This window comes from Prunus dulcis, chromosome 1, assembly GCF_902201215.1.
Source record: "Prunus dulcis chromosome 1, ALMONDv2, whole genome shotgun sequence".
In the NCBI taxonomy this organism is placed as follows: Eukaryota; Viridiplantae; Streptophyta; class Magnoliopsida; order Rosales; family Rosaceae; genus Prunus; species Prunus dulcis.
Window position 1 is genome coordinate 43,539,007 of NC_047650.1, and position 11,946 is coordinate 43,550,952.

The 11,946-nt window shown below is 37.8% G+C and overlaps 2 protein-coding genes across 3 annotated transcripts; one reads left to right on the forward strand and one right to left on the reverse strand.

Moving 5' to 3' along the window:
• The first annotated feature begins 2,484 nt into the window (after positions 1-2,484).
• Positions 2,485-4,098, forward strand: LOC117613542 (inorganic phosphate transporter 1-4-like). Its single transcript, XM_034342154.1, has one exon. The coding sequence runs from the start codon at positions 2,485-2,487 to the stop codon at positions 4,096-4,098; it is 1,614 nt and encodes a 537-aa protein (XP_034198045.1).
• A 1,119-nt stretch (positions 4,099-5,217) lies between these two features.
• On the reverse strand, positions 5,218-11,723 carry LOC117616492. Of its 2 annotated transcripts, none has more exons than XM_034345826.1 (12): positions 11,546-11,723; positions 11,122-11,268; positions 10,835-11,011; positions 10,562-10,644; positions 10,240-10,438; positions 9,344-9,465; positions 8,422-8,488; positions 7,417-7,467; positions 7,170-7,222; positions 6,794-7,004; positions 6,280-6,450; positions 5,218-5,422 (listed from the first exon to the last, which is right to left on the reverse strand). In XM_034345826.1, exons 1-12 carry the CDS (start codon positions 11,681-11,683, stop codon positions 5,363-5,365), a joined length of 1,479 nt encoding a protein of 492 aa, XP_034201717.1. In that variant the 5' UTR covers positions 11,684-11,723; the 3' UTR covers positions 5,218-5,362. The 2 variants fall into 2 exon arrangements, with proteins under 2 accessions (XP_034201717.1, XP_034201718.1); XM_034345827.1 differs by having other exon boundaries at positions 5,310-5,422; positions 11,122-11,238; positions 11,546-11,668.
• Between the last annotated feature and the right edge of the window lie 223 nt (positions 11,724-11,946).

Sequence of the window (11,946 nt, forward strand, 5' to 3'; positions counted from 1 at the left end):
AAATTCTCTTTGTCGCGCAAAGTGTAAAATGTAGTAGTGACATTAGAGTTGCAAAACCATTATACCTCACATTCTTGTCTTTCCGATAATAAACTGTCTCACATTCTTATACAATAATAGTTTGAACAGCTTTTATGGAGAAATTGTTAGAAATGAAGGCATTAATTTTCTTTAAAAAATGGTTTTAAACTATTAGATCACGCTATGCCATTTTCTTACTAGTAAAATGCTTTTAAAATATTAGATCCAATCTTTGTATTTTGAACAATAAGACACATTATCACATGAACAATTTCTTTGTTTCTCCTTTTACCCCATATATGGTGCTCAAATTTTGTTATTGCATCATAAAATGTTAAATCTTGCGTAGATATCTAGCAATTGTTCAGGAAGAGTTCGATTTTCGGCATCCCTTTGGCGTGCGTGAGTACCTTCAATTCAGAGTTTAGGAATAAGCTCTTTTCAGACTGCTTTTGATGATTTGGAATGCTGCTGTATTTTTATTTTAGCCTTTAGGAATACGCTGCTGTATCTGCGTTTAATATTGTAATCAAATCAATCTGCAGGCAAATTGCTTTTATGAGTAAGGAAGTCAAAATTGGGTTACGTCGTTCTCTTCTCTGATTAATTATTCCCTCCAGACTTGAGTAACACTTGATCCATGAGGTCTGAAATGCAGCTCAGTTATTGTGCACAAGTAACTTTCCTGTGTTGTAGGCTGTAGGCTTGTAGCTTCCATTTTTAACTCTCATGGCTGTCTGTCTTCCTTGACAATCTTTCAGGCTGTGGTTGGCTCTGAATGGTATATCATGGTTTTCATACATGGCATCAAGGCAAGTAGCCAAGCCAAGTATCATTTCCTCTTCAGGTTTTCAACTGTTTAGAATGGCAATGATGACGAATTGTCTAGTTTGAGCCCTACCCATCTATAACATATCAATAGTGAGAAATAATTGGATTGATGCAATTCAAGATACGTACAGTCTCTTCTAAAAATATATGCATGCTGATATGGTTGTGCAATCGAAATGATTGTTTATGCTGTTCTAGCAGGCAGGATAAGGAAACAAACCTGTGGCGTTGATGTTCCATGTTGTTTCACACTTTCCATCTATTCATTTCCATGTTGTCTCTTCGACCTCCAAGCCCGACGGTAGAGGTGTCAAACGGGCCGTGCCGGGCCGGCCCAACCCATTTAAACTCGTGCCTTTAATGTATTCGTGCCGTGCCGTGCCTGCCCATTTAATTTATCGGGCCGTGCCGTGCTGGCCCATTTAGTAAAATCATTGATCCCAGCCCGACCCAAAGCCCAAGTCCATATTGAAACGGGCCGTGCCGTGCTTGGGCCGTGCCCGTGCTCGTGCTCGGGCCATACTCGGGCCCAAGAACAAGCCCATTTAATTTGAATTTTTTTTACTTGATTTTTTTTTTTTCATTGCTTCTTCACGAATCACGCACGGCTCCTAGAGTCTAGACGCTTTGAGTTTGAGTCCAACTCCAACTCTCCAACTCCAAATCTATTTGTTATGTCATCAAGGCTGGGTGGTTGTTTGTCAAGTGTTTTTATTAAGTCACTTAAGTCTGCCGGTATGTAAATGGTCATTGCATCAATTTTTTATATTTTATATTTTATTTTATTTACTTGCTGTTCCAAGTTCCAACTTGGTAGTGAAAAAATGCAGTAGATGATTTAAGTGGGCTCGGGCTCGTGTCGTGCTTGGAGCGGGCTCGGGCTCGTGCCGTGCTTGGAGCGGGCTCGGGCTCGTGCCGTGCTTGGAGCGGGCTCGGGCTAAGCCCGTCTCATGTCGGGCCACGGGCCGGCCCGGTCCATTGGACCTTTTTTTAAATCCCAGTCCGGTCCAAGCTTTCGTGCTGTGCCGAGCACGGCCCATTAATATTCGTGCTCGTGCCGTGCCGTGCCTCATTTAAATGAACTGGACTCGTGCCGTGCTGGGCCGGCCCGACCCGTTTGACACCTCTACCCGACGGGCAATTTGATTCCCTTGGGCCTGATTACTCATCGTGATCCCTGTTTTATTTTTTTGGGCCTCATCGTAAAAAGAAAATAAGTTGTAAAATCTTGCTTGATAGGATTTGCGTAAAGTGTTAATTTTCAAATCGGTTTAAACCTTTGATTTATTTTAATGTTAATAAATAAATAATTTTTTTGTCTTGATAAAAGTATGAATTTTATTCATCTTGCACTGATCCTAGAGGCAGTTTGAGTCGAAATAGGAGTTAAAACCCTTATATTCATTTCATTTTATTCAAACCAATACAGATCCAACAGGTAGCTAGTTTGAAATCCAAATAGGAGTTTAAACCCTTAACCCTTATTATATCCTAGTACTTATTGGACTAGGATTAATTTGCCTCCCTAAAACCCCTATAAATACATAAATCACAACCCACATTTTTTTTCAAGAACTTGAGATTAGAAAAAGAAAACATCTGATCGAGATAGAAATTCACAAAACTCCAACCATGGCGAAAGACGAGCAGCTTCAAGTCCTAAGCATGCTGGACGCAGCCAAAACCCAATTCTACCACTTCACTGCTGTTGTGATCTCCGGCATGGGCTTCTTCACCGATTCGTATGACCTTTTTTGCATCTCCCTTGTCACCAAACTCCTCGGTCGCATTTATTACCATGTCGAGGGCTCAGCAAAGCCGGGCAGCCTACCACCAAACGTGGCAGCCGCAGTCAATGGAGTTGCCCTATGTGGAACCCTAGCCGGCCAGCTCTTCTTTGGTTGGCTCGGGGACAAGCTCGGGCGTAAAGGAGCTTATGGAATAACCCTAATGCTCATGGTGGGTTGTTCTATTGGTTCTGGTCTCTCTTTTGGTAGCTCCCCAACTTCTGTCATTGCCACTCTTTGCTTTTTCCGGTTTTGGCTAGGGTTTGGCATTGGTGGCGACTACCCACTTTCGGCGACTATTATGTCGGAGTATGCCAATAAAAAGACTCGCGGGGCGTTTATAGCGGCGGTTTTTGCCATGCAAGGGTTTGGGATTTTGGCTGGCGGGATGGTGGCTATTGTTGTTTCTTCTATCTTCCGTGCCGTATACCATGCTGATCCCTACTCAGTCGACCCAATTGGGTCGACTGTGCCTCAGGCAGACTATGTATGGAGGATTATTCTCATGTTTGGAGCAGCCCCCGCGGCGTTAACTTTCTATTCGAGAATGAAAATGCCAGAGACTCCTCGTTACACTGCCTTGGTAGCCAAGGATCAAAACAAGGCTTGCCAAGACATGGCCAAAGTGTTGAATGTGGAAATGAAAGAGCAACAAGAAGTAGCGCATGCGAAGCCACAAAACAACAGGTCCTCAAAGTTTGCTCTATTTTCCAAGAAGTTTCTTAGGAGACATGGGTTACATTTATTGGGCACGGCCTCCACATGGTTCTTGCTAGACATTGCTTACTATAGCCAAAACCTTTTCCAAAAGGACATCTTTAGCGCTGTGGGATGGTTGCCATCAGCAAGCTCTATGAGTGCCCTAGATGAGCTTTACAAAATTGCTAGGGCACAAACCCTAATAGCCCTATGTGGCACAGTTCCTGGGTACTGGGTCACGGTCTTCCTCATCGATCACATTGGCCGATTTGCAATTCAGCTAATTGGGTTTTTCTTCATGACTGCTTTCATGTTTCTCTTGGCAATTCCATACCACCACTGGACTAGACCTGAAAACAACATCGGATTTATTGTCATATATGGTCTAACATTTTTCTTTGCCAATTTTGGACCCAATAGCACAACATTTGTTGTACCGGCAGAGATTTTCCCAGCAAGGTTCCGGTCCACGTGTCATGGGATTTCAGCGGCTGCGGGGAAGGCTGGGGCGATTATTGGGGCTTTCGGGTTCTTGTATGCATCACAAAATCAAGACAAGTCTAAGACTGATGCAGGGTACCCGCCTGGGATTGGAATGAGGAATTCTCTCATTGTGCTTGGTATGACCAGCATATTGGGGTTCTTCTTTACGTTTTTAGTGCCGGAGTCGAAGGGAAAATCGTTGGAGGAGATGTCAAGAGAGAATGAAGATGAAGGTGATGATGAAGTGCAGCCCAACAGAGTTGAGGTTACTGTTTAATTAGGAATGTCTGTACAAGAATTTGTGTTCGACCTTTGTATTTTCCCCTTAGTTTTGCTCTCGGTAATATTTTTTATTTTTTATTTTTTATTTTTGTAATCATGTTATTGTGAATGTTATGTCATTTTGATTTTCGAACTTCAAGAACCAAAGCGATCCATTACTTACAATAGTTACAATTGAGTAGTAAACAATCAGTTTCAAAACTCTAGATGATGCAGTGCGGTTTATTGAGGAACAATGGAGACCTATATTTCTTGTGGAACAAGTAACTTTTTCTTATGCTAGCTCGGACCATTCTAGTTAGAAAATGATACTAGAAAGTAAAGCTAGTTAGAAAATGCTAAATTTGTCAGATTGGATGCAGAAAATCTGATTATATAGGTGAATCTCTTTTTGATTTAGAGCATTCCTTCCACTTTCACTTATAATTTTTAATTTCTTTAATTTATCTTTTTCAATCAAGTTGCCACGTTTTCCTTTATAAATGGATGATGAAAGGTTCTAACTTGAGATATCTCGACATTGAAAAATAAATATCACTAAATTAATTAGTTCATAAATAACACTAGTTTTGGAGTCATAGACAACGATCTTCAAAGGGGCGATCTTAGATTAGATGAGATGGGATGAGTTGAAAAGCTTAGGTTTTCCATCTATAATAATTTGGTGTTAGGTGTACACCAAATATTATTATTTTTATATAAATGAAATAGTATTTTGGTGCAATAAATGTAAAATATAATGATCATATATCAACTCTTAAACCATTTTTTTCTTAACACTAAACTAAATCTAAGCGTAGCTGCGTAGGCACAACTTCGTTGAACCACAAAATCAAGGAGGAGGATGAGATTGATGCTGGTGCTATACCTTTATGTAAAATAATTTATGCTTTTTGAACTAGGTAGTTCAAAGATACTACCTATTAAATAATTGATGCTGGTGTATTACTTACCAAACCAAACGGTTTATGATTTATTTAGACTCAAGACCCGCTCATTATTAGGCCAACCTAACTCAAACCAACCCTCTAATGATCCAATTGGGCAGTAAGGTAGGGTTGCCCTGAAATTGTGGCCACCCCTAATTTTGACAGTGAGAATATTATACACGAAGTTTTCTGCTATAAAATTTACTATGTGAGTGTAATAATGTACACAATCTCCAAATGAAACTTCAGAAGTTAATTACAAAAAAGAAAAAGACATCCACAATTTACAGAAAATCAATCTGCTTCCAGTAAGGGCATTATGCCAATAAATTACTCTATACCTTCCTTAAAGGGGCCAGAATCATGTAACAGTTTCATAACAAGCTCAACCTGCATGGAAGAAGTACTTAATAATGTTAAAGAAAATTGGCAAGACTGAACCTGATCCCCATTCATTCGGTCAAAGTCTCAGAGATAGATTTGACCCCAAAAAAAGAAAATAAGATACCAAGACATAATTAAAGTTTTACCCCCTTGAACTATTATTCAGTGTCAATTTGTCCCTTGAACTGTTTTTTGGTAAATTAAGTTAAGGACTCGACTCTATAAAAATGGGCAATTAGGCCTTTTTCGTCAGTTTCATCGAATTTCATCCATTTTGCCATCAATGATAAGGGAAAATTCATAATTTTAAGTAGAACAAAAGCAAACCCCATTACAATACTAAAATATGTTGAAATTTAAAAAATGGAAAAACTTCTCTCTCTCAATAAAGACGGAGGGGAATAATGATTCAGCTTGTTGAGGTAATGGCCAATGAGCTCAGTATGATTCAGTTGCTGCTAATTTAGATCTGGATGTGTGGAGGGGGGAAATCTGGGTGCGGTTGTTGCCGCGGGGTAAAGGTAGCCGTTGGAATAAAAAGTGATCGGTGCGTGGGTGGGTGGCCTGAAAAATACAGGTTTTTGGGTGGGAGGCTGTTTATACAGAGCCAGAGAGTGATATCGGTTGATTGATCAGATTTCCCTCAAAAGTGAGTCACAAGCCCACCACGTTACTCTATTTGACAGCAATTTAGACGAAATTGATTTGTAGGTGCTACATTGCCTAACTTTATATAGTTCGATTGCTTAACTTACCAAATAGTCTGGGGGGTTCAATTGACACTGTCGTGATAGTTCAGGGGGTACATTACAGCACAAATAAATTGGGGTGCCACCTAAATACTGAAATAAAAATGCAATCACCTGAGTTGATTCACGCACTAGAAAGCCCTCTATGGCCTTCCTGAAACCTTCATCCATCAGGTAATGGCAGCTATACGTTCTCACAGGCATATAACCTCTCTGAATCTTATGTTCACCCTGAGCTCCAGCCTCTACTGTGTTTAGATTAAGTTCGATTGCAGCTTCTATTGCCTGTGATGTCATACAAACCATAATAAATAAATAAAAGATTATTGTGCATATCTTCTTAGCGATGCTATATACATGCTTGTCTACTTTTTGGTAACATCAATAAAAACTCTCATGACGACCTCTAAATTTCAGATGTGATTTCAAGAATGAAAAAGACTCTGAGGCATTGAAAATTGAAAATGGTCCATGATTACCTTAAAAATATTGTGCATGTATATGACAGCATTTTACATTGCTTCCAGTAATGAAGATGATTAGGGCAGTAAGGAGCATTTTTCTGCTAAATATATTATAGTAGAAAGCCTAAATGATCTTTAATCAAATGAAAATAAAATAACAAGACCTGGTAATAGCATGCTTCAAAATGCAAACTTGGATAGTAAGCTCGTGGATGACATCCCCATAGGCGTCCAAATAACGCATCTCCTCCTATAAGATTCAGAGCTCCAGCAACAAGCTCATCCCCTTCTTCAGCAACAACAAGTAATACCTGATCTCCCATCTTTGACCCCATGTTGTGAAAGAAATCCCTAGTCAGGTATGGAGTACCCCACCTGTGGATCCGACGAGAAATTTCAAACTTCATGAGGGAAAAAAAAGGATTCAAGCAACTCGTCTGTTTAACAAGTTTCCGAAACAATGTAAAACTGATTTGGGGCAATTATCGTTAAATGTGAAACATCATTAAATGACTAAGAAAGGATTTACAAGGAACCAACTTGTTATCAGTGGTGTTCCGGTAGAAGTTATAGAAGGAATCCCAGTGTCTAGCCTGCCAACATGACATCATTAAGGAAGTGGTCAGACCTATTGTTCCCACTGTTCTCTATTACATAAAAATTTCAAATGGACCATCAACGAAAGTATTCATTATATGCAAAACAGTGCAACATGCCACTGAAATACAATCATATAAGTGGAAAAACATCTCTGATAGTCACAGTTACCAAATACTAGAACAAATACCTTTATTTCATCACCCCGCAACCGTTTCATAGTCAAATTCTGCTGTACAATCTGCATATCAAGAGTTCAATTAGACAACCTGTACCTCATGTCACTAACACAAATAACCAAACTGATTTCATTTACTCGAAAAAAACAATCCACAGATTCCATGAGTATTCCTGTTAAAACTTTACAGTTTTGTTTCCACTAAATTACTAACACAAATTTAGTCTCGCAAACAGGAACATGGTTGCCCTCAACTTTGCACATATCAATGTATTCATGCATAGCATACAAACTCACTCACATCTGATGGAACTTAAAGTGAGCCCATCAGAAGAAAAAATAATCACAAAAGAAGCAAGAGGAAAATAATGAAGCATTCATCGATCACATAAAGAGAAACAGGTGTTCTACAAGTATTTTTCGTCAAATGGATTTATACTGCATCGACTAACTCAAAGATTAAACTAATCAAGAAAGGCATTACGTTATAAACAGAACACCAAGGAATATGTTCTTCAAGGTATTCCTATATATGTGGATTAATTTTCCACAGTTTGAGTTTCACCATACATACAAGAGGGTCCAAATTTATTGGATCAAAAGAAGTTTTTAAGTGGACTCAATTTGTGGTCTTGCTCCCATGAGTTGATCAATGTTTCTTCCAATCATTCATTCATTGCTTTTACTTTTTATTCATTCATTTGCTTCTTTTACATGGCGTCTTTTCTCTCATCTCAAATGCTGGTAGCCTTAGAACTCTGAGCAGTGATCCACAAGTCTTTAGCACTATCTTAATTGATTTTGTGATTTTCAGATATTTCTATTATGTTCGTGCCCATTTTTTTTGGTTCCAAGCAGGACCCCATGCGTGCTATTAAAATAATTCTTGCCATGAAACATTCTAACAGAAAAGCCATTTTCTAGTAGAAGAACTCACCTAAGACCTTTTAGTTTCTCAGTTTTCTAAATACATTAAATATCAAATGGAACATATGAAATCATGTTTTAAAAGCCAACCTTTTTGCGCTCTTGACGAATATTTTTCCTTTTACTTTGCTTCATGTCCATCAAGAACTCATCAAAACTGTATCACAAATAAAGTAAGACATTTTCTAGATTCAACTACTCAACTTTTCAATCAAAAAACACGTTAAGCCGTAATAATGGTTTATCTGTATATTTCTAAAATTGTTAAGAAACAATTATGGACCTCTTTACTGGTTAAACATTTTCTGGAAAGTAGCTTTTCTTATCCTTCAAGGATCAATAATGAGTTGCTCCCATATGATCAATTTATATGCACAAACATATACATATGCATTTATATATGAGAAGTATTTAGATGCATAATATTACACATACAATTTTCGTCATTTGACGAAAATCCAAAGGTTTATAAAGGCTTAGAACAACTAAATGATATGTTTCCTATTAACTGTTCAGTTTTCAACCAACAGCTTACAAGCGGTATGTATCTTGATAAACGCTCAATGTTAGGTCCCAAAACTCCTATATGTCTCATCAAAAGTTATTGGCTCAGCACAGGGAGGTTAAATTGTCAATCATTGTTCATATAAGCCACCTACTTTTGCACTGAGTAGTTCAAATTGTAGCATCCATGATGAGGACAAGCATAACTCATTATAGTTGAGATGCTATGACTAAAGGGCTACAGGCCAACATCACTACAAGCCTTACACCAGAACAACCAAACTAACATGCATAATCCCAAAAAAATACAAAAATGATAATAGCTTCTGTCTTTTTTGCAGAAACACATTTCTTTTGGCAATCTGTATTAACATAGTGCTTTACTATTGCACATACATTATGAATTGCCAATCACTAAAATTTCTTCAGGGAATGTGACAGAAACTCTGCATTGAAATTAATGAGTGAACATGTTCCAGTGATTAATAAATAGGTGTGCATTACTCACCTTTTATAGTTACGATTTTTCCAATGGTACTGCATTCCAATTCTCTGAAGAAAACCTTTTCCGCTCAGTTTGTTCCATTCATTTTCAGATGGGAAGGTAATGTGCAGTGATGAAAGCCGGTACTGTCAAGATACAAAAGTCACAATAAACAATTAGGGCTGCAATGCAGAAAGAGAAGAATTCGAACTTTTTTGAAGCAGAAAACAGGTTAGAAGAGAGCGCAATGAATCAATGTTCTCTTTATTTGATCAACATACTGATCATTAAAACAGTAGTTTCTTATCCAGTAAGAAACACCAGCTCATAAAGACAACAATGGCAACATAGTTCATCAACTATTGTTTACAAAAACTAAATATCACTCTGATAGGACCAGTACGTTCTTTCTGCTAACTGCTTGGAAAATTGTAATGACATAAAACATACAAAAGTGCAACTGCATTCTAAGAATTCAGCCTACTCGAATATCAAATTATCTCCCTTCAAGAAACTTTTTCTGCCAATTTTAAGGATTCGTCATTTTTATGCCTCTTTAATTTTGACACCTGAAGATTATAGATCCTGGTTCAACCATGAATTTCCCTTGACCCCAGCTTTATCCTATAATATGAAAACATTAGAAGAAAAGGCCGAACAAAAAATTCTTCAAAATTTTACAAATAGTCATTTTTTTAATGATTTTATAGAATTATATATCTTAGCTCTATATTTCTATGAAGATATTAATTCACTAATCACATGCACAACTCCTAGCCCTAACTTCTAAGACAAGCATAGGTGATTTATTGATCCCTTCTTTCTTTCATAAGGAGTCAATTTTCTACCTACAAATTGACAAAGTAATCATGATAAATTAAAAGGCTCATTAAATGCTAAAAAAATTGATTACTTAATACCTTGGCAGTCAGATCCTTCAGAGCTGAGACTAAAGCGTCAAAAACTTGATCTCTAAATGAAGTATCACGAATTAAAATCCTGGGACCAGTTACTGGAGTAAAAGGTACACAGCACTGCAACTTTGGGTAATATCTTGACCCAAAACTATAATACGCATCAGCCCAAGAATGATCAAAAACAAATTCACCGTAGGAATGACTGCACACCAAATCAAAGAGGTCAGACAGCAACAAAGAAAGCAGCAGAAGCCAAAACTTTTGTACATATTTCATAAGAAATGACATGAGAGCTTGCATCTGGAGAGCACAGAAGATGATAAACCTTTTAAGATAGAGTGGAACAACACCTAAAATACTTTCACTTTCATCCTTAGCAATGATATGGCGTGGAATCCACCCTGTTTCCTGGAAAGGATTTAAATGCATAAAACAAGCCGACGTTGGAAGTCCGGGGCGATTAACAATAATCAAATGGCTAAAACTGACGGATGCTAGAAATTGCAATTGATTAGGTACCAGACAATCTTAACAAAAATGGTATTGCCTTACAATATGAACAAAAAAGGAAGAGTTAAATTCAGCAAAGATTCCTGACCTTCACCGCTGAAGCTGACTCTTCCAAGCTTGAAAGAAAAGCATAAGTAAGAAATGGGTTATATTTTTCAGGGCCTGTAGCATCCAGAGCGCATGCATCCCACTCGGCGGATGAGACCTCAGAGATTGAAGAAACGACTGAAAGTGATATCTTTTCAGGTTTCACTCCTGAAATTCCCTGGAAACAGAACCAGCATAGTATAATATAATAATATGATATAATTTCACAGTTCAAGTTAAACGACCATAACGATTGAAGGGAGGAATAGTATAGAGTAATAAAAATACCTCTTTCAGTGTGCCTGAACCTGTCAAAGTGAATTCCCCAAGTGAAAGATTTATCTCAACTTCTTTTGGCTCTGCAGACTTCTTGGCTCCCCAAAACAGTGCACTAATTCTAGGTGCCTGAACAACTTTGCCAGATTGAGATTTTCCCTGCAATTTTTGTTTTAAACGCCAACAATTGTGTGCCAAAATAACATAAGCTTAAAGCTCATGAACACTTCAATAACAAAGTCAAAGACTGAAGCAAATAACAAAAACCCAGAAGCTAAAATGTGAATTTTAGAAAGTTCAACCAGGAAAGTAAACAAAATTATCACCTCACATTGATTTAGAACATTAATCCAATCAGATTAGGAATGCTTGCAAAAAAAAAACAAAAAACAAAATCGAAACAGTGAGAGATAATAGCTCCCTAGATAGCACTTACCAAATGAAAATGAGTTGGGTAGTTTCCCAGAAACGGGGAAGGCTTGCAGTAGCTCATTGCTACTGCCATGCCCGCGAACCCTTCGCTGTTTCTGTGTCTCAAGTTCTGATAAACCGAGAAGAAACCATCTAGTTGCATGCCACGTTGCAAAATTTGATATTTAGCAAATTTAAACTTCAATATTGAAGAAAAATGGAAAAAATATATTTATTTATTTATTTATTTGCACTAGTGGAAAAATGTAAGCCACCGTTCACAGTTCAGTTAAGTAGTCAAATTCTCCTCCACCCTCTTAAAATTATCCCATCCTGGAAAAGAGTGTACAAATGCCTAATGGCTATTAACTAATTGTAATACTCATTAATATAATTACGGGTGCAAGTTGAATTCGAAAATTTGAT